The 18,901-nt window shown below is 44.2% G+C and overlaps 1 protein-coding gene, 1 non-coding gene and 1 pseudogene across 2 annotated transcripts; 1 reads left to right on the top strand and 2 right to left on the bottom strand.

Annotated features, from left to right (window-relative positions):
• Positions 1-50: 50 nt before the first annotated feature.
• LOC136456542 (uncharacterized) lies at positions 51-1,704 on the bottom strand (annotated as a pseudogene).
• A 1,555-nt stretch (positions 1,705-3,259) lies between these two features.
• TRNAF-GAA (transfer RNA phenylalanine (anticodon GAA)) lies at positions 3,260-3,332 on the top strand. The gene has a single exon. It is a non-coding gene; the product is annotated as a tRNA-Phe (tRNA).
• Positions 3,333-3,886: 554 nt separating this feature from the next.
• LOC136456541 (kinesin-like protein KIN-14C) lies at positions 3,887-11,629 on the bottom strand. Its single transcript, XM_066456449.1, has 22 exons — positions 11,290-11,629; positions 10,674-10,828; positions 10,486-10,593; positions 9,579-9,813; positions 8,935-9,032; positions 8,768-8,851; positions 8,587-8,664; positions 8,425-8,517; positions 8,308-8,337; positions 7,774-8,106; positions 7,592-7,673; positions 7,399-7,494; positions 7,132-7,311; positions 6,935-7,041; positions 6,672-6,847; positions 6,390-6,554; positions 5,675-5,928; positions 5,411-5,574; positions 4,932-5,061; positions 4,718-4,832; positions 4,417-4,517; positions 3,887-4,230 (listed from the first exon to the last, which is right to left on the bottom strand). Exons 1-22 carry the CDS (start codon positions 11,324-11,326, stop codon positions 4,160-4,162), a joined length of 2,892 nt encoding a protein of 963 aa, XP_066312546.1. The 5' UTR covers positions 11,327-11,629; the 3' UTR covers positions 3,887-4,159.
• Between the last annotated feature and the right edge of the window lie 7,272 nt (positions 11,630-18,901).

The following is an 18,901-nucleotide window of genomic DNA, read 5'->3' as shown; positions in this document are numbered from 1 at the left end:
ACATACAGGAAGCTGGGTCTTCATGCACTATTACTGAACAAAAGGGATCGTAAAACCCTGGATGCAGCTCCTTAGTTTATATATGAATAGATGGATCACTGAACCTGTTTAAAGTACCGTCTGATACTGCAGCTGTTCATTTTTTTTCCCATCAGATTTTTCATACTTGTCTCAGCAGATTCAGGTTCAGAGTATGTAGAGGTAGATACTGTGTTAGGAGCCCTTTCCTTCCGATAACTGAGACCAAATTTGGGTTTTGTCCATTCTGATGTTTAGGCTGATTAACAGTGGCAAATGTGTTGCATACTTGCATACTCAGCAAAGGGAAACAGGCCCTGCAGTTGCTGTATTGCTGAACATTACCAAATAGCATACGAGCATGACAGGAAGACATGGTAAACAAGCACAAGGCAAGCTGCTACCATGATCTGCAGATTCAACGGGATGACCTTCATGTTGTCCATGTTCAGAGCCTCCTTTGCTGCGCCTGCTGAAGAGCAGGAAAGGAAGAATTCTGCTGAGATGGCATCGCTGCTGTCTCCTTGGAGATCATTATTGCTGTAAGCTGGTTTGCCGGACACGCTTTTGTAGAGCCCGCACTGCATCCATGGAAACGAAACAGGTCAGTAGCGAGGCCTTAATCATGAACAATGATGTCAGTGATGGCAAATTGGCAATGTGCCCCTGGCTTCCCATTTCAGTCCGATTATTGTTCGCAGGCCTGGAGTGCGGACACATTTTGCTGGCCTTCTTTTTAGCTGCGCAGGATGGTTTCAGTTTTCCTAATTGCTGTTGCAATTTCGAGTTTGATGGCAAGATGCATTTATCACCTGTAGTTGGTCCCCGACGGAGACCACGAGGGCGCCGTCAGGGGGCGAGAACCTGGACCAGCCTCGCCGCGAGAAGACGTGGAACACCGACGCGCCGGGGCAGAGGTGGAGGGCGAGATCGCGCGAGCACCGCGAGCTCTGTACCAGCATCCGCAGGACTGTTATCTTGGCTGATCGGACCGGACGCGTTGCTGCCGCTGCGTCGGTGCTTGCGGATGTAGAGGAAGCGAGCCGTTCGCTTCAGCTTTAGCCAACGGTTCAGATGCACTGGTCTGCTGCAAGCCTGCAAGGCGTGCAGGAGCTTGGTTGAAGCTTGCTCAAGCTGAGTAAACAAATCATCTGCTTTGTTCCTGCGACCCAGCAAAATCCAAAGGCGTGGCATTGTGAATTTGCGACACGTATTACCTGAGTTTCTCTATTGACATGAAAGTATACCTGAATTGGTTGGGACCATTTGGCAACGGCCGAGTTCCCGCCATTTCTTGGTCTCCTTCGCCACGTAGCCACCACAGCTCGTCTTCATCTCCTACTCCGATTCCCTCCGTCTCCAGCCCGGCGATCCCTCCGACCTTGCAGCACGCAACGCTGCCGATAGCAAGCTCGCGTCGACCCCGTGGCCGACCACCTGGAAGCACCCAAACGCGACGGCCGCCGACCTCAGTGCCTCCACCGCGGACCCTCCTCCCTGCACCGACGACAGAGTCCAACAGGCGCATGTCGACGACAGGCGGTGCCCAGGCCGCGCTCGCCCTCGGCGGCCTGCGCCTCGGCAGGCTGTCATTATAATTCCATCTCTCATCCATCCATGCCATTTTATACACATCTCCGTACATGGGCCCACTGTCAGGCCGAATGTCACTATGCCTACATGAATACGCGTATAGGCACGCTGTGCGCGAGCCGCAGCGGCCGCGCTCGCCCTCGGCGGCCTGCCTCCAGGTGGCGGACCGAGCCCATGCTGGCGACGGCGAGGCTGAGCTCCATCGAGGCGCCGTCTACGCACGAGGCAGAGCAACCGCGCTCGCCCGCGGCGGCCTGCGCCTCCTCCGAGCGCCCGAGGCGGTGCCGCGAAGCACCCAGCCGACGGCGTCGCGCACGGCGCGGTCCGTGATCTCCGTCCGGGTCGAGAGTGCCCGTGCGGATGTCGCGGCACAGGCGCGGCCAGTGCTTCTCGAGGAAGCGGATGGCGCGGAGGAAAGCCTGAGGCGAACACGGCGCCGATACGCAGCAAGTCGGCGCTGTGGACGAGGCCGCAGAGCAGCTGCGCGTACATGCTCTAGTACGAGTCCACACACAGGATGGCCTCGTTGGGCGGGGGACGGAAGCCCTCCGGCGTGACAGCGACCGGCACGGTGCGGGGCCTCCCGGCGCCGCCGCCGGCGAGCCCCTCCTCCTCTGCTGCCTCGATCCGTCCATCTCTACGGGATGAAGCCTCGATTCACATCCGACTACCAGGACGAGAAGAACCTGAGCAGGCGATTGCAAGACCACAGACACTCTGAACAAGACGAAGAAATCAACGGAAGATCACAAGACGTCGCAAGAGCTTGACGAGATTGTTGGCAGGTCCATGATTGCACTGCATCCACTCATCAATCAAGTTCACCAAATCATTGTTATTTGGAAAAAAATCAAAGAAAACCACATTCATCTAATCTATCTACAATCAATCAACAGACTGAACAATCAAACTGCAGTGCTTGGCCGCCTTCACCACCCGTCGCTGGAAACAGGCCCAACGCGCTCAATCTGGGCAGAGCTAGGACACGCCCGCATCGATCTGTTCTGCACGTCGGCGTCCGCGGTGAGCTCGCTTGGGGGGGGGGGGGGGGGGGGGGGGGGGCGCTCAATCTGGGCAGAGCTAGGACACGCCCGCATCGATCTGTTCTGCACGTCGGCGTCCGCGGTGAGCTCGCTTGGGGGGGGGGGGGGGGGGGGGGCATGCCCGCATTCGTTGAGCTGCTTTGGTTGGTTCAGTTTTGCGCCATATGTACGAGCATTTTACTTCTTTATCTTAATTTTATTACCATGGAATTATATAAATATCTTGGTTGCGGGCCCTGTGGGCTTGTGGTAGTGGCGGTGACCGGTACGTCTCCCATGATCTTTAAAATATATATATAAACCTTGTACTTTAATTAAGAGCTTAGCTTTTTTTCTCTCTTCTATTAAACTATATAAAAAAATGCTTAGCGCTAAGCTCATGAGTTCAAACACAAGTGCAAGCGCAGAAGAACAGTAGCATCAGCATTGTCACTTTCTAGGTATTTTGCTTGAAGTACATTGTTTTTTTAGCTTACGTACCACAAATTAAACACAGCCGTGTGCCTGTGCGCGGAAGATTCGCTACAAGGGGCGGTCACTAGCACAGCATTGCCATTTTCTAGATACTTTGGTTAAGTAGTTTACTTTTTTACTTGCATATCAGAGCGGGGATAGCTCAGTTGGGAGAGCGTCAGACTGAAGATCTGAAGGTCGCGTGTTCGATCCACGCTCACCGCATTTATTTTTTAACTTTCTGTTTTGCACAGTTCAGTTCAGCTTATATTTTTCTGTTTTGCACAGTTCAGTTCAGCTTATATTTTTTAATTTTTTTTGTTTGCACTCAGTTCATTGTTTTTTTAAAGGCAGATCAGTTCATTGTTTGCACAGTTCAGTGTTTTTGCTTGCATAGTTCAGTTCAGCTTTTTATTGTTTTTGTTTGCACAGTTCATTGTACGCTCACCATATTTTTTTGGTTTTTAATTTTTTTTGTTTGCACAATTAAATTCAGCTTTTTATTTTTTTTGTTTGCATAGTTCAGTGTACGCTCACTGCAATTTATTTTTGACTTATCAGCCCAGAAACCAACCAGCGAACAGCCCGTTTGTTTGCAAAGTTCAGTTCTTGGCAGTTTTTTACTTTTTTTGTGCCGTGTGCGCCTTACACCAATACACCGTCTCTCGCGTTTTATGGCACGAGATCCTTCATTTGGTTCTTTGACGTCGCGGAAGAGCTCTTATACTTTTGTTTCTCGCCTGAAACATAATAGGATCCTAGCACCTAGCGGCAAGGCAGAATGAGAATCAGCGGACAGGGCCTGGGCCTGGGCCTCAGCAGAGCCGCCTGAACTAAAAACGCAACGGCGCTCTCGCGCCTGCTGCACATACATCTCCCATCAAACGTCCAGCCCGGCCGCTCATCAGCATTACTCAACAGAGCGTTGACAAGTGAACCCGTTACAGTGACATACCCTTACATCGCACCACCCAGTGTGTTTCAGCACAATCTCCGAGTCGGCTTACAGGCCATCAACATGGCAAACCCCAGATCCTGGAATCTTTATTTCTCTACCGCCTCTTAGGGGGTTTCACTGAAGATCCTCCTCCTGTCGCCTGGCTTCCTGTAGAAGTCGTGCGACCTGTAAACGAATACGAGTGTTCATCAGTATCATAGGATCGTATCATGCCCAGGGATGCTCGCAAATTGTAAAAGCATCGATCAGCTACTGCACAATTTGATTTAATACCAGTGAAGTGAATAAGTGAAACCAGGCAGCAATGCCTACTTCTATGTAGCATGCAAGTGGTTCACGTTTCTAATGTACCTGGCGGTTTCAGAGCAGACTCCCTTGGTTTTGGCTTGGGGTTTGCAGGCTGCCCATTCTTTGTGAGGAACAGCCTGGCTATCCTTGATGGGGCCTTCTGCCTGTAATTGTAGAGCATAGCTTAAACAGCACGATTCGTTACTGAAAGGGTAAAAAAAAGGTAGATTGTTTACTGCTGACACATATGTAGCGAAAGAATTATGGGAAGCCCAGCAGATTTTAACTAGTATGTGATATTGAAGTAAAAAAAGATGATGGTAAGGGATAAGAGATGTGGAAAGTTGAGATGTTAGCAACATACATCCGTTCTGTTGTCGCCTCTGAAGCACCACCTACAGAACACTCAGTTCCTGCTACTGAGCAGCCATCATCAGACATGTTATCTTCACATTCGGCTTCACCTGATCCACCAGCCCCTACATTAGAGGGTGAAGTGCGTCCATTACTGATTCCATTCACCACAGAATGATTTTGAGGGTATAATGAAACTTGTCACTAGAACATAAATCCCTTACCTGATAGTCGTCGAATCTGTAGGCTATTGTCATTTCTATTTATTGGTGAACTTGGAGATTTGGCTTTGTCCTTCAAGAGTTGATCGATTTCCATATCTTTCCGTGATATTGTGTCTTTCAGATATGAAACCTGGACAAAAAAACAATTGACTTTTGAAACCAAGATAACCATAGGACGCTGAAGCTATATGCTCTAGTTATAGTAACAACTGCCAGTATCAGCTAACATTATTAACAGTAATATACTTCCCGTGGAATTTAGTATCAATATGCTGAAGCATAAGTATGCACCCTATAAGGTTGAACAAACATGTCCTTCATTTTCTTCAGTTTAACAGTTAATTCGAGTTGAATTAGTGATATCGAAGAAACCTTCCCCCTTTAAACTAATCAAGTGAAGTTTGTACAAAGTTAGCTTCCTAGTGAAGTTTGTACAGAAACAGAAATTTTCTGAATATATATGAGACAGTTGCAAAAACCTGTTCTAGCAGCTCTTTTATATCTTTACCCTCTTTGTTACTTCTTGCAACACCTAATTCAACTCCAGAAACTCTTTCAGCAAACTTCAAAGTGCTTATAGTTTCTGAATATGATTCAGTATCCGGATTAATTTGAACAAACATTAGTGTCTTTGCTTGACCACCTGCATGAAAACATAAGAGAATTATCATAAGTAATATATCCGCATATATAAACTAACAACTACTTTATGCCCTTTTTTTTTAAGAACAACTATATGTTACCTAAAGAGCTCTGTAGAACTTGAGTCAGCTTGCTGTTTCGATAAGGAACATGGGAGTTTTTCTGTGCTAAAGCAAAAATCACATCACCAAGAGCAGAGAGAGATTTGTTAATATACTGTGCTTCTTTTAATCTATCTCCAATTGCTTCAGATCGCTCAACTCTTTCACTCCCAGCAAGATCAATCAGATGTAGACATCCTCTGGAAGTAGATCCATTTTTCAAATCCACCCCTCTAACATGCACAGTTAGAATGCTGCATGCAACAAAAGCTTTCAGAACATTATGTCACAAGAATTTTATGGGTATTTACCCTTAGATTGTTTGATCTAAAAAAGGTTACGAAATGTATTTTCAAAATAAATTAATTTGGAGCCATAAATGTGAATAGTATTTGCTAGAAATTTGGTCAAACGTGAACACTTTTGCCGACACGCAACACGTAGTTGCATTCTTTCTTGGATGGAGGGAGTAGATCCAACCATTCTAAAAAGATATGTACCGAGATTAAGATTTGTTTATCTCAGATTATGTACTATTTACCCTTAGAGATTATATAATAAACAGAGAATGACGATTATGATTTTGTTATCATTTTTTAGAATAATATTACCATTATGCTTTATCTACTATCAAAGCATGAAATCTAATGAACCTACTAAAATTCAATATTGTGGAAGAGAAGTCAGTTCTAGTAACATTGGTTATGGTACATACCTGTGAGATCGACTGCTCCTTTCATTCAGAGCTGTTGATCCAACTGCTCTATTTGTTTGTCCAATTTCCATCAACTCTAGTACATCCAATGTTGATTTGACTGGATGTAAACTTGCATCAGGGACAACAAGTCCGTTAGGCTGAGATGTGCTCCAAATTCCAAGTGTTTCTTTTTGTCAAGAACAACATTTTTTTCCTGTGCATGTCTAATAGTATGCGAGTACTAAAAATGTAATAATGAGAGAGATTCTAATAGAAAGTAAGCATTTGGGTAAAGGATATCTTTTTTGTGCAATATCATTTGAAAGAAGATCCCGCACTTGTTCGTTGTAAATCTCAACCATCTGCACCCCCACCTCATATGAGAAAGCATTTCTTCTACTTAGAGAGATGTCGAACAAGTCATTTAAAGCTCGATAGTTAACACCCCAATCGTCTTTTGATGTGCCTGGCCCACTCTAAGAAAAAACAAAATGTCAGACACCAGTTAGTAATATCCTCAAGACTATTATCAATTCAACTTTGTTTGAGCCCAGCACTCTTACCATTGTGTAAGTTTTTCCTGAACCAGTTTGACCATAGGCAAAAATGCACACATTAAACCCATCAAGAACTGATCTGATCAGAGGCTGGATATCAGAGAATACTTCAGCTGGAAATTAGGTAAGAAAACTTGGTGAGTAATATTCAATTATACAACTTTTAAATTTTAGATTGCACCATTAACATACTTAAGATATACCTTGAGAAGCATGTGTATTAAACACTTTGTTAAACTTGAACATTCGACACGCATCCTTCCCTTGCTTGAAGGGATTTGTGATGAGAATCTCACCATTTTCACCAATATAATCAATAACGGTTGTTTTTCCATCTTGACCAGGAAGAAATGGTCTGACACGACAATAGACTCTGATATTGCCTGAAAACAAACATTAGAGTGGAAAGGATAATGTTAGATAGCCATAAAATGTGCTCAAAGTGTAAGTTTATCATTGCAGGAACATACCTTTTAGTTCCTGTACCTCATTAAATAGCTTCTGATTTTCAGCAAGAACCTTATGGTAATTGTCAGCAGCATCAACCAAGCCTTTCAAATCATGTCCTAACCAAGTTTGACAAGTTAAGAGCAAGATAAACAAAGTTTCAGTAAACATACATATACAATAAAGCCGCAACAGAAATCACGAGAACCCACATACCAATGTTAGATATTTCATCCCTCCATTTCATTTGAAGGGCAAACATTTCCTGCTTAATGGACTGAGATGATATCCTTATGTCCTAACATAGTTAAATATTTAAAAACTGAGAGGTTAGAACATAAACAAACTAAAAGAAAACAAAAAAAATGATATAGGAAGATGACAGAACCTTAATGGACAATTTTTTGATTATCCATAAAACTCTGGAAAATGTTTGCCTTTCTGCTCCAAAGTTGAGATTTCAGTTGGGAAGCAGATTCAATTTCTTCAACTTTCTTTTTTGATTGCATCAAAAGAAACTCAGCCTCCTTAAGTCTCATAGCCAAGTGTTCCTCCATCTGCCTGGCTTCTGTTTCCTTTCTTTCACGGTACTGTTCATGCATCCTACTCAAGATCTGTATTTCTTGCTGAAGGGAAGCAATTGTATTTTCTGCATTCTCTTTTTCTTGCATCAGCCGAACCATGTCTTGTTCACCTAGTTTTCTTTTCTCATCAAGTTTTGATTTTTCTACCTACATGAACAAAACAAACAAATTTATGATATGTTCATTCTAACTACAAGCACTAAATGTAGTGCAACAACTCATAAGTGATCCTAGCATTATAAGGTCCGAACATCATACAACCAATATCTGATTCATATTTTTATGAGTACTGATTCAAGCAAGTAACATGATTAGAAACAGAAAAATAGATGAGGATATTTTGAATACCTCAACTAGCTCAAGTCGATTTACTGTCATCTGAAGAAAGAATTACATGTGTCAATATCAAGAGGCAGAAGATATTCCTGTGAGAATTTTCAGATCATGAACAAATTGTATAGTTACCTCATTTTCTTCATTTGTGCCATTTACTAATGTCTCGAGTGCTTTAATTTTTGAACGGTACTTGTCTTCCCGAGTCTTGATGATGCTATTTTGCTGTGAAAACAAATAATGTGTTACAGGAGTTGAATTTCTATGACAATAAATAGCGAATACCACACTTACATTTCTTATGTGATCCGCTTGAATAGCAATTCGATGCTCAATCTCTTGAACAACATTCCTTAGCAAGTAAACAACACGCTGAGACAAGAACAGGCCGACATTAGTCATCAATAACAAATAATAAATAACCAATAGCATTCCGGGCAATCTATTTATTGAAAAACACTGAAAATAGACTTACGTGTGGTATTTCTCCTCTTTTCCTCTCAATGCTCTCATCTAGAATGCCATTAACAACTCTAAGAAGTGATTGAGTAGGGGCATTCTGAGAAAAGATTGTAATTAATAAAGGGGCACAGACAAGGGGAAAAAATGCGCAATGATATGATGTGATGCTGAAGATGTTACATCTAGACTTCTTGGATGCATCATCTCTGAAACTTTGGCAGGAGGAAGATCAGTGTAGGAGCCTCGCTTAAGTTGGAAAGCATCATGGACCTTTTGTCCTGCAAAGTAAGGTGAGCATGCTGGATTGTTATGGGCTTATGGCTTATTTTGTTCTGTTGATTTCAGAACCATGTTGATTTATTGTAATAAAGACCGGGCTGTGTGCATAGTCATGTTGTAGAGACCGGAATTAACATTCCATTATATCTTACAAAAAGGGTGAGTGTGACAATAGATTAACACAGAAAAGCACCTAAGTCAAGAAACAAGATCTGAACAGGTAATGTTACTTGGATATTGAAGATAAACAAGTTAAAGGCACTATGAATATGAAACCTTGGCAACATATAGAAGTCCAAACAAGTTAAAGGCACTACGAATACGAAACCATGGCAACATATAGAATTCATTTGCTCTGAAGTAAAAAATGCCTGATTGTATGAATTTTGGAAAATATTTTTTATCACTTTATATACGTAAACTTCAAGAATAAATGGGATATGCCACTGGAAACCAATTATAAATGGAAGCTTAGTTGATTAAACTCTAACTTAGTATCCAATGCCACAAATGATTATGCTAAAGAAACAACAACATGAGCATACCAGAATGAAGAATACTTCTTTGTTGAGACTTAGGATCCCAGTGGCCTTTCCATCTTTCCTCCCCAGATCTTTTCCCCGGTGTCATAACCGAAATTATAGGATCATCAGATTCTTCAAGTTCCAGTTTCCTTCGAAGGGGTGTTTTAGCAGCATTGTTTGTAATGTTTTGACCCAATCCTGTAGTCACATTATCCTTTAGAGCCAAGAGACACTCCACCACAGAAGACACTGACCCCTGTAATCATCAAACGGATTAGGGTTAACAAAAATAAGGATGAACAGAACCACAGATTCAGTTGACAATTGTGAAGCAAGTCTGAATCGTAACGTAGGAGGTACAATACATCAGCACCGTCCCTATGGCCAACAACAATGTTGTTGGCCATAGGGACGGTGCTGATGTATTGTACCTCCTATGGCCAATAAAAAAAATCTAACTATGAATTCTATTCCCTCTCTCTGAGAAATGGCACAGACTTTAAGAGGGAACTCTGAGTCCATGCCATAGGGTGTGAAGCTCTTACGGACTTACAGAATTCTACAGCAGAGTTGTAAGATCTAAGAACACTTTGAGTTCACTATTCCTTACAGTTGGACACTTTTCAACCTTTCCAACTGCAACTAAAAGGTTATTGCTGATTTCCAGTCAATCATAGTCGAGCTTTGAGGGACAACTCATATATAGGCACAATTGTGAATAGATCTTCATACTGACATAGACCCATCATTGCTATGCAGTGCCTACATCAGGTCATTATTGCCAGTATTAAGGACTGACACCAACTATGCTAACCATTATTAACATACACCTTGGAAAGGAGATGAGAGCACCATTTAGTTGGAATGAAACATACTAGCAATCGCTACATATACCAGACAAATCTTCACATGACAGGAGTAACCTCACCTCCTCCAGATCCTTGACACTGAAGCCTGGCAGACCCATTTCTGCAACGAAATAGAGGAATTTCTTCACATTTGACCTCTGATCCGATGCATTACCACCCCACATTTCCTGTAAACAAAGCCTCATGTTTAGATCAGCAAGAGTAGCATGCACCATTAGTTCAGCCTCCCTGAGCTGAGTGAGCTCACCTCCTGAATGCCGGGCATGAGTTTCTCTGCAATGTAGCATAGTGCCGTGCCATCAATGAGGTACTCCCGCAGCTCCTCGTCTGAAGAATCCAAAGGCAAGTCGAACTCTGGCAGCAACCCACCAAACCAATCTATCACCTCAGCTCTCCGGTTGGCTAGGAATGGTTTATCGCCCAAAGAAGCAAAAATCGTTAGAAATGCACAATAAATAACTTCGGGGCCTCGAATTCAAATTTAAATCCCCAAAACAGCTATTATTACAAAAACGGCATTTTGCCTACACAAAAATCTGGCAGACCAATGTTTAAGGAAAATTGCTGCATCCCCATTTCAGAAAAGGGGGAAATTGCTACAACGCACTGCATTGCAAATACCCACCAGACTTTCCAAATACTGGCAAATTCAACCCGTGAAGCGCCAAACCTGGAGCGTAACAAGAGCTGAGTCAACCCAGCCTACCATTTTTGCCAAATATTCACATGATGAATACATACTAAACGCACGGAGCTTTCAAAGATCCAAACTTTGAGCTCCAGGACTTAGAATTAAGGCGTTAAACCATTCCCCACAGTAAAAAGAAAGAGAAGGGGATGGCTCAGATCGACGACCATCTCACCTGCATGGAACTCGTGCTCGCCGTCCACGCTCCCCATGCCTCACCGCCGGGGCTTGAGCATGCACAGGACCGAAATGCTAGGCCGATCTGGGCCCAGATCGAGCCCTCCGCGGGGCAGCTCGGGCCCGCCCGATTCGAGAGGCTTCAAGGCAATGCGGGAGGCGGATCGACGTGAGCTCGAGGGCTTTTGTCCTGGATTTTCTTGGCCTCTCCTTATCCCTCCTCTCGTCCTCCTCGTGCCGGGCGGAGTTCTGCGCAGCGCTCAGGCTCAAGCAGCTTTCCCTGCAGTGCCTGTGACTTCTCCGCTTCACTGGGTTTCCTAGTAGTTGGGTTTTGTTTTTTTGGTTTTCCTTGCAAGGCCGGTGGTCACTGGTCAGTGTGCAGTGGTGCAGTACCATGCCGTCCCTCCCATCCCATCCCAATTATCCCACCTTAAAGCTCGCGTGAATTTACCGTTAGCGCGAGTAACTATAGCCTTGTACAGTACTTGTCTCAGTTAAACCAGATTTTTGAACGTCGTGTCTCGTGCAGATAGGGGGCGTTGTTTTCACAAATTGCGCAGTCATTTCAATACTTTTATAGTTCTACTGCAAGAATGTACGACAATGATTAGATTTACAGCTTCGGTAACCTTTCAGTTGTCTAAGACTAATTTATTTCTTCACCTCACCTTTTTTTAGACGGTCTACCTAAAGCTATAACATCATAGCTTGAAATAGCAATATGATTGAGTGATTTAAAAGTAACAAAATAGCTGATCGAATAGGCAAAGGAGTGATCTATAAGTAACAAAATTTAAGTTGCTTGAAATTAGACTCAGCCATGCTACTCAAAAGAAAAAAAAAAGGACCCACGACATGCCAATTAAAATATTGTACTCTCTCCATCTCAGAAAAGTTGATTTGTAAAAAAAATTCAGTAGGGACGGTTCTCATGGACAACCATAGTCACATATGACACATCTGCGTATAAAATCATCCAACGCATATGACAGTTGCATAAATTTAGGAGCAATAGTTGAAACAGAGAACTCCACCTTTTTTATGCATTAGATGATTTTGCATTGCATGTGTCATGAGTCTACAGTAGGTGCTCAGCCCCATGGAGACCATTCCCATTTAATTCCCCCCCCCCCCCCCCCCCACCCCACAAAATAGAGTCTTGTTTAGATTTTCTAAAAATTATGAGATGAGAATAAGATCAAAACTGGTGGATTCTAGAGGAGAATTTTTAGGGCAACTCCAACCAATCCCTCAAAATTTAGCCCCCTATTCTCACAAATGAGGACCCCTCATCCAGATTTTAGCCCTTATTTCTCTCTGCACTCCAACCGAACTCTCATTTCAGCCTCTCTAATTTCTCACACCTATATTTTATACATAACTTCTAACTACCAAGTCCAGTATTTTATATCTAAACCGTGTTAGTATTATTGGAATGGATACTTGTTAACAACATTTTTTACGGCTAAATATTAGAGGAATTATTTTTTTCAAATAATTGGCAACTATTATTTTTTCTCTCCTCACGCCACTCTCACAGCTCCCTCACAACACTCCACGCTACTACGGGTGGGGCAACGTGGGCCGGTTGGGAGCAGTGGCAAAGCTTGATTAAATAATGTCAAAGCTTGCAGGGCTGGTTTGGAGCAGCGGCGGCCGCGCGTACAGGTGCGGCAGCGACAAGATGGGGCTGCACTCGGGAGCGCCGACGAGCTGGCCTCCGCGGAACGAGCGCGCGTGCAGGAGATCGGAGCGTGGCCGGCGCGGCCAGATCCACAACGCACAGGTTCTTCTCCCTCACTCTCTCAATAAATACAGGTCACCCATTGCCCTTGAGCGAGCACGGGCAGGAATGAAGGCCACAGGTAGAAGAAGGAAGCGGTCGCGCGCACCTAAACGAAAAACTCAGCGACGACGCGAGAACCGGGCCGTTGGTCTCCCAGGCGGATGAGGGATCGGTTGAGAGTCCCCAACATCTAGGAGATGAGGAGAGAGAAATAGGAGACCCTCATCCATCAGGGTTTGGATGAGGGATTGGTTGGAGACGAAATTTTGTGTTTGAACCCTAAAAAATAAGATAGGAGTTGAGATAGGGGGCTGGTTGAAGTTGCCCTTAGGGCCAGTTTGGTAACACTCCTAACGTAGCTCCCACTGCTCTAGCTCTGACTCGAATTCAGGTGACTCCTCTATGCACCTTGACCCAAACGTTTGGCAGTGCTTCACGGGGTGGATTCTTCCACTTCCTAGCATGGATGCACAGTGCCACGATGTTATTCAACCTCCACGTGGCACACGCCAATGCTCATGCCATGGAGCAATAGGTCAGCGCAAATATCCTCCAACTTGTCCCCGTGGCTATGGATCACGAAGAGGAGCAGCATGAGGTGGCAAAGATGGCTGAAGAGACGGAAGTGGATATGACGGCGAGAGGCAGATGTAAAAGTGTTGTGGAGCAACAGTAGGGCATGCATGATGCATCCCTCCTCATCTAGTGTTCAGCAACCTGTGGAACAACAATGGTGAAGAGGAATGGCATAGCCAGAAAGAGGCGAACCTCGCTTGCCATGAAGAGTTCACCGCCTTGTCATGTAGGAGTTTGTGGCAAAGTATTCGGTCTGTCTTGTTCTCCTACTAAGCATCCTTTTGCTCATGTAAGTTGTTTGATACTCCCTTCTTTCTAAATTAAAAGACGTTTTGAGTTTTTCTAAATACATAGTTTTTGCTATGTACTTAAGGCATGTTTGGTACGGACTATGGCTCCAACTCAGGCAGCAGCTTCTGCGGAGGAGCCAGAGCAGACCTACCAAATATTTTAGGAGGTGAAACCATTTTTCGATGAACGATGGAGAAGTCATGTTCAAAAAGTGGTTCCTCCTTAAGGCTTGTTCACTTCCTTTGGATTGAGTCCTTGGGATGATTCCCAGATGAAATGGTTCACTATGCTCAAAAAAGAAAAAAGATGAAATGGTTCACTAATTTGCACTATAATCTTGATAAGCTGGAATGGTTCCTAGATCCATTCTAGGGTAACCGAACAGACCCTTAAATGCTCCAAGCACTTGAAATGGAACCTTGCCAAATGTGACCTTAAATATATCATTGTGTCTAGATACAACCGATCAGCGGCGACCACGTGATGGTGTGTCCTATTATGTTACGTGTGGAGGAGCAATTTCTTTGTGTTTTTGGGCAGCACGTGGTCACACTAAAGCAGTGCATGGAGGAACTAGAGAGAGGAAGACTAACAATCTAGTGTTAACTTCCTTCTTACATGCATGTGGTGTCCTGATGTTGGCAGGCCCATGATGCATCATTAAGCCATGGTGAAATCAAGCAAGGAAATCGAGTATTGGGAAAGGTTAAAAATGGAGACATTGTGCACAAGCTTTGTATTGGCAAGAGAGGTGGAGTAATGTTTTTTCCTTGATGAGGCTCGGCTTGAGTCTTGGGGTTCTGAGAGCAACTCCAACAGGAGCACCTGAATCAGAGCCCCTACTTCTGATTTGGGTGCTTCCCCCCATTTTTGTTGGCCTAATATTTTGTTTCAACTCCTAGCAGCACCCCCTAAAGAAAGGCCCCCAAATCCATTTGAGCAAACAATGACATGAGGGACCCACTTGTCATTGAGTTAGACCTTTCTTCTCCCCGTTCTCACACACACATAGACCAAAAGATCCATGGGTAGGAGCCACTTCTGTCAGAGGGAGAGAGGGAGGGAGGAGCCATGTCCATCGGAGGGAGGGAGGAGCCGTACGTCGATGATCAGGCAGGGAGTCATGTGCATCCATCGAAGGGAGCCAGAGCAGGCCATCCGTGTCACATCGGCCGAAGGAAGGGAGGGAGGAGTGAAAGATCCTTGTTTGGTTTGGTAATTGAGTGACAACCTAGGTGGACTAATATGTGTTTATGTGAGATACATAGGTAATTAGTCGACAAGCACATGTGTGTGAGCAACATATGGCATGATGGTGAAGATGGCTTGGATATGTTGCAAGGCTCACACATGTTATGAAGGAGCTCATTGCATATGAGACATGACATTGAGTCATGTGACTAAGGTGGAGAAGATCAAGACAAGACTTGGCTTGATAGGACCTGGTTGCAAGCGTGAAGGGCAAGTTGGAGGCTTTAGAGCGATGGACCGTTTGGTGGTGAAGCTTGAGCAAGACTTCGGTGCCAGATAGACAAGGCAATGGTGAAAACCAAGTGAGGTCAAGATCGATGAACCAATATGGTCACGTGATGATATGAAGTTGATCCTATCATTTGGTGATTGGTTGGTGCATGTGTTGCATCAACAATGGAGGAGTTGGAATGGAATGCGCAAGGCAAAGGTATAACCTAGGGCATTTCATTTCACTAGGTCATAGGTTGTGTAGAGAAGTGCTTGACTAGGTTTAGGATAGATGGTCATACTATCAAGAGGGGCAAACTTGTTTGCATATCGGTGATCTAACTTTGCATCGTTGCTAGGATCGAGTGGCACAAGCAAGTTGAGTGGTTAACTCCTTGAAAAATGTTTGTGAAAAGCTAACACATGTACACAAGGTGTTGTACACTTGGTGGTGTTGACATATTTGCAAAGAAAAAGAAGTTGGTGAAGAAAAGGAGTTGAATGTGCTGGTCACGGGGTGATCGGACGCGTTCGACATGAATACCGGATGCGTTCGGTATCTGATTTAGGTGGCAGTGTTCTCGACATGAATACTAGACACGCCTTGGTATCTGACTTAGGTGGCAATGTTCCCGACATGACCAGACACGTCCGATATCGATACCGGACGTGTCCGGTATTCTGGCCTAGGCATGGGTAGAGTTGCTGAGGTGACCGGAACTCTAGCTCATAGCAGTGACCGGACGCTAAGCAATCACTATTTAGCATCAGGTCATGGTGACATGGGGCATGGGTGTTGGTCCAGAGAGGATCGGATGTAGGGGCGCGTCTGGTCGGCCACACCGGACGCGTCCGATCGTAGTTGAGTGGCTCTAGGAGCTCTCTGGACTCAACCGGACGCTTGCCCCTCCTACATCCGATCACTTCACTGCAGTGCGTCCGATGCATCGCATCAGAGCATGTCAAAGAGGGCCATTGGGCAGCAACGACTACTTCATTTGAATGGGACATGTGGTGGTCAAGCAGTGATCAGACGCAGCGACCGGACGCGTTCGGTGCACACGACCTGCGCGTTAGGTCATCCCAAAATCTGCCCAGTGAAGGGGTAACAGCTATTTTTCTCGTGGGGCTATAAATAGAAGTGTTGGTTGGCCTTTGGCCGAGAGTGGAGCACCCTTGAGCCTTGGTGGTTTGTGTAGGTGTGCTTAGGAGCCCTCTAACTCACTTGAGCTTGATAGTGTTCATCCGATCGAGTGAGTGAGCGATTCTAGTGCGATTCCATCATGAGGTTGCATCGAGTGGCACTAGGTGATCGAGTTGCAAGCTGGTGGTGCTTGTTACTCTTGGAGGTTGCCACCTCCTAGACGGCTTGGTGGTGGTCTCTAGTTGAAGCACGCAAAGAAGATTGTGCTATGCTCCGGAGAAGTGATTGTGAGGGGGATTGTGCTCACCCCGTGGGAGCCATGAAGAGCAACTCTAGTAGAGCGAGATGCGAAGGGCAACAAGTGGTCTGGCTGAGTCAAGTGCTAGAGCTTGTGGTAAGCACTCCACATGGGAGAGTGTGACTTGTGGGTCACCACTAGCAAGAGGACCGACAGGCAACCTTGGAGCTTGTCTCAACTAGGACTAGCGTGTTGGCAAGCATGTGAACTTCAGGATAAAAATCATTGTGTCATCCTTGTATTCCTGTTAGTTTGCATCCTCGTTACACAAGCTTGTATTTACTTCATTTACATTGTGCTTATATAGTTGCTCTTGTAATTAGTTAGCTTGTGTAGCTTGCTAGTTACCTTCTTGCTTGTGTAGCATAGAAGTAGCTCCCCTTGCGTGACTAATTTGGTTTGAGTAACCTTGTTAGTCACATTGCTTAGTTTGTGTAGCTAAGAAATTTGCGCTCTATAATTTGGCTTGTGTAGCCTTGTTATTGAGCATTGCTAGTGAGCTTAGGTGGCTTTGTGCTTTTGCTTACTAGCATGTGTAGGAGCTCCCTCATTGCTTAAAGTACTAGTGGCATAGGTTTATGTGACCTTGCTTCTAGAATTGGTTAGGTGAGCTCTAGCTAGCCTGACACCTTTGTTGCCTAATTAGGATCTTCATAAGGTGCTTGTGAACTTCGATAGAGGGGTGTAGTCTTGGCTAGACCGATTATTTTAATTCCGCATTTGTTTCGGTTAGCTATCGTGATTAAATTTAGAAAGGACTATTCACCCCCCTCTAGTCCACCATCTCGACCCTACACGTGGTATCAGAGCTAGGTTTCTCATTTGTGGTCTTCACCGACCCGAGAGGATGACGACTTTTAGGCTAGATGTTGAGTGTCCACACATTTTTTATGGCACACACTTTGCATAGTGGAAAAATTGGATGATATACAATTTTAAGGTTTATTTGCCCTCAAATGTGGTGGATGGTAGATGTAGGCTTTTCTCATGTGTTGGATGAAAATAATCTAACTCAAGCACAAGAGAAATGCCTAGATCTCGACACCCAAGCTATTGACATCATGTATAGATCTTTGGATGATAGCATATTTGGAGAGATCATTGACATGAAGATCGCCCATGAGATTTGGAGTTATCTCAATGAAAAGTATGGAACGGTCTTCGATGATGATGATGAGCCCAAGAAGGAGGCACATGAGGATGTTGAGCATAGCCACAATTCGGTAATTGTGGAAGATTGCTCCACCTCATGGTCAAGTGATGATGATGATGATCATACCACAAGATCACTTGACAAGATTGATGATGATGCCACAAGTGATGCCAATGATGATGCTACTCCATGCACACTTGATGGTGATAATGATGGATCATGCTCGGGCTATGAGAGTGATGTTTTTTCAAGCTCTTCAACTACATCACATTGCTTCATGTCACAAGGTGACACTAAGGTATCTAATGCAAGTGTGATTGATCTTGATTCATATGAGGAGCTTCTAGATAGATATGGTTGCATGATCAAAGCTTTAGAAAAAGAGATGGCTAAAACTGAGAAATTAAAATAAAAACTCTTTTCTAAAGAACACATGTGAACAATAAAAACATCTACTTTATGTTACTACTTATTCACATGAGGAGCTAAAATTGTCTCATGATGAACTTAGTGTTGCTCATGATAACTTGGTACAAGACCATGCTTTTCTCACTAAGGAGCTTTCTAATGGAAAAACTAAAACTAGTGAGAGCTCATCACATGGGTCAATTGATCAATCACATATTGTTGCTAACCCTTGTGATGTAGGCAAGAAGCATATATCCACCTCTTGTGATGATTTATTAGAAATGCCATGTTCTTCACAAATAGATGCTTGTTTTACTTCTATGTCTTGTGAGACTAACCTTTTGAAGGAGAACAATGAGCTCAAAAGTGAAGTGAAGAATTTGAGCAACAAGTTAGAGAGGTGCTACAAATCAAAAGTCATCTTTGAGCACATGTTGAAGACTCAAAGAAACTATGGTGATAAAGTGTGGCCTTGGCTTCAAGAAGAAGATGA

Source organism: Miscanthus floridulus, chromosome 6, assembly GCF_019320115.1.
Source record: "Miscanthus floridulus cultivar M001 chromosome 6, ASM1932011v1, whole genome shotgun sequence".
Taxonomy (NCBI): domain Eukaryota; kingdom Viridiplantae; phylum Streptophyta; class Magnoliopsida; order Poales; family Poaceae; genus Miscanthus; species Miscanthus floridulus.
Note: the sequence above shows the minus strand (reverse complement) of the source record. Positions and strands in the feature narration are given on the sequence as shown.

Bases quoted from the DNA above. Each gene is read 5' to 3' on its own strand.
- LOC136456541 (XM_066456449.1), bottom strand. From the start codon at position 11,326: ATGGGGAGCGTGGACGGCGAGCACGAGTTCCATGCAG. The intron at 6,555-6,671 runs ATATCCTTTACC...ACAAAAAGAAAC, and splicing joins AATGATATTGCACAAAAAAG to ACTTGGAATTTGGAGCACAT. The intron at 5,575-5,674 runs GTAACATATAGT...GTTTTCATGCAG, and splicing joins AGTTCTACAGAGCTCTTTAG to GTGGTCAAGCAAAGACACTA.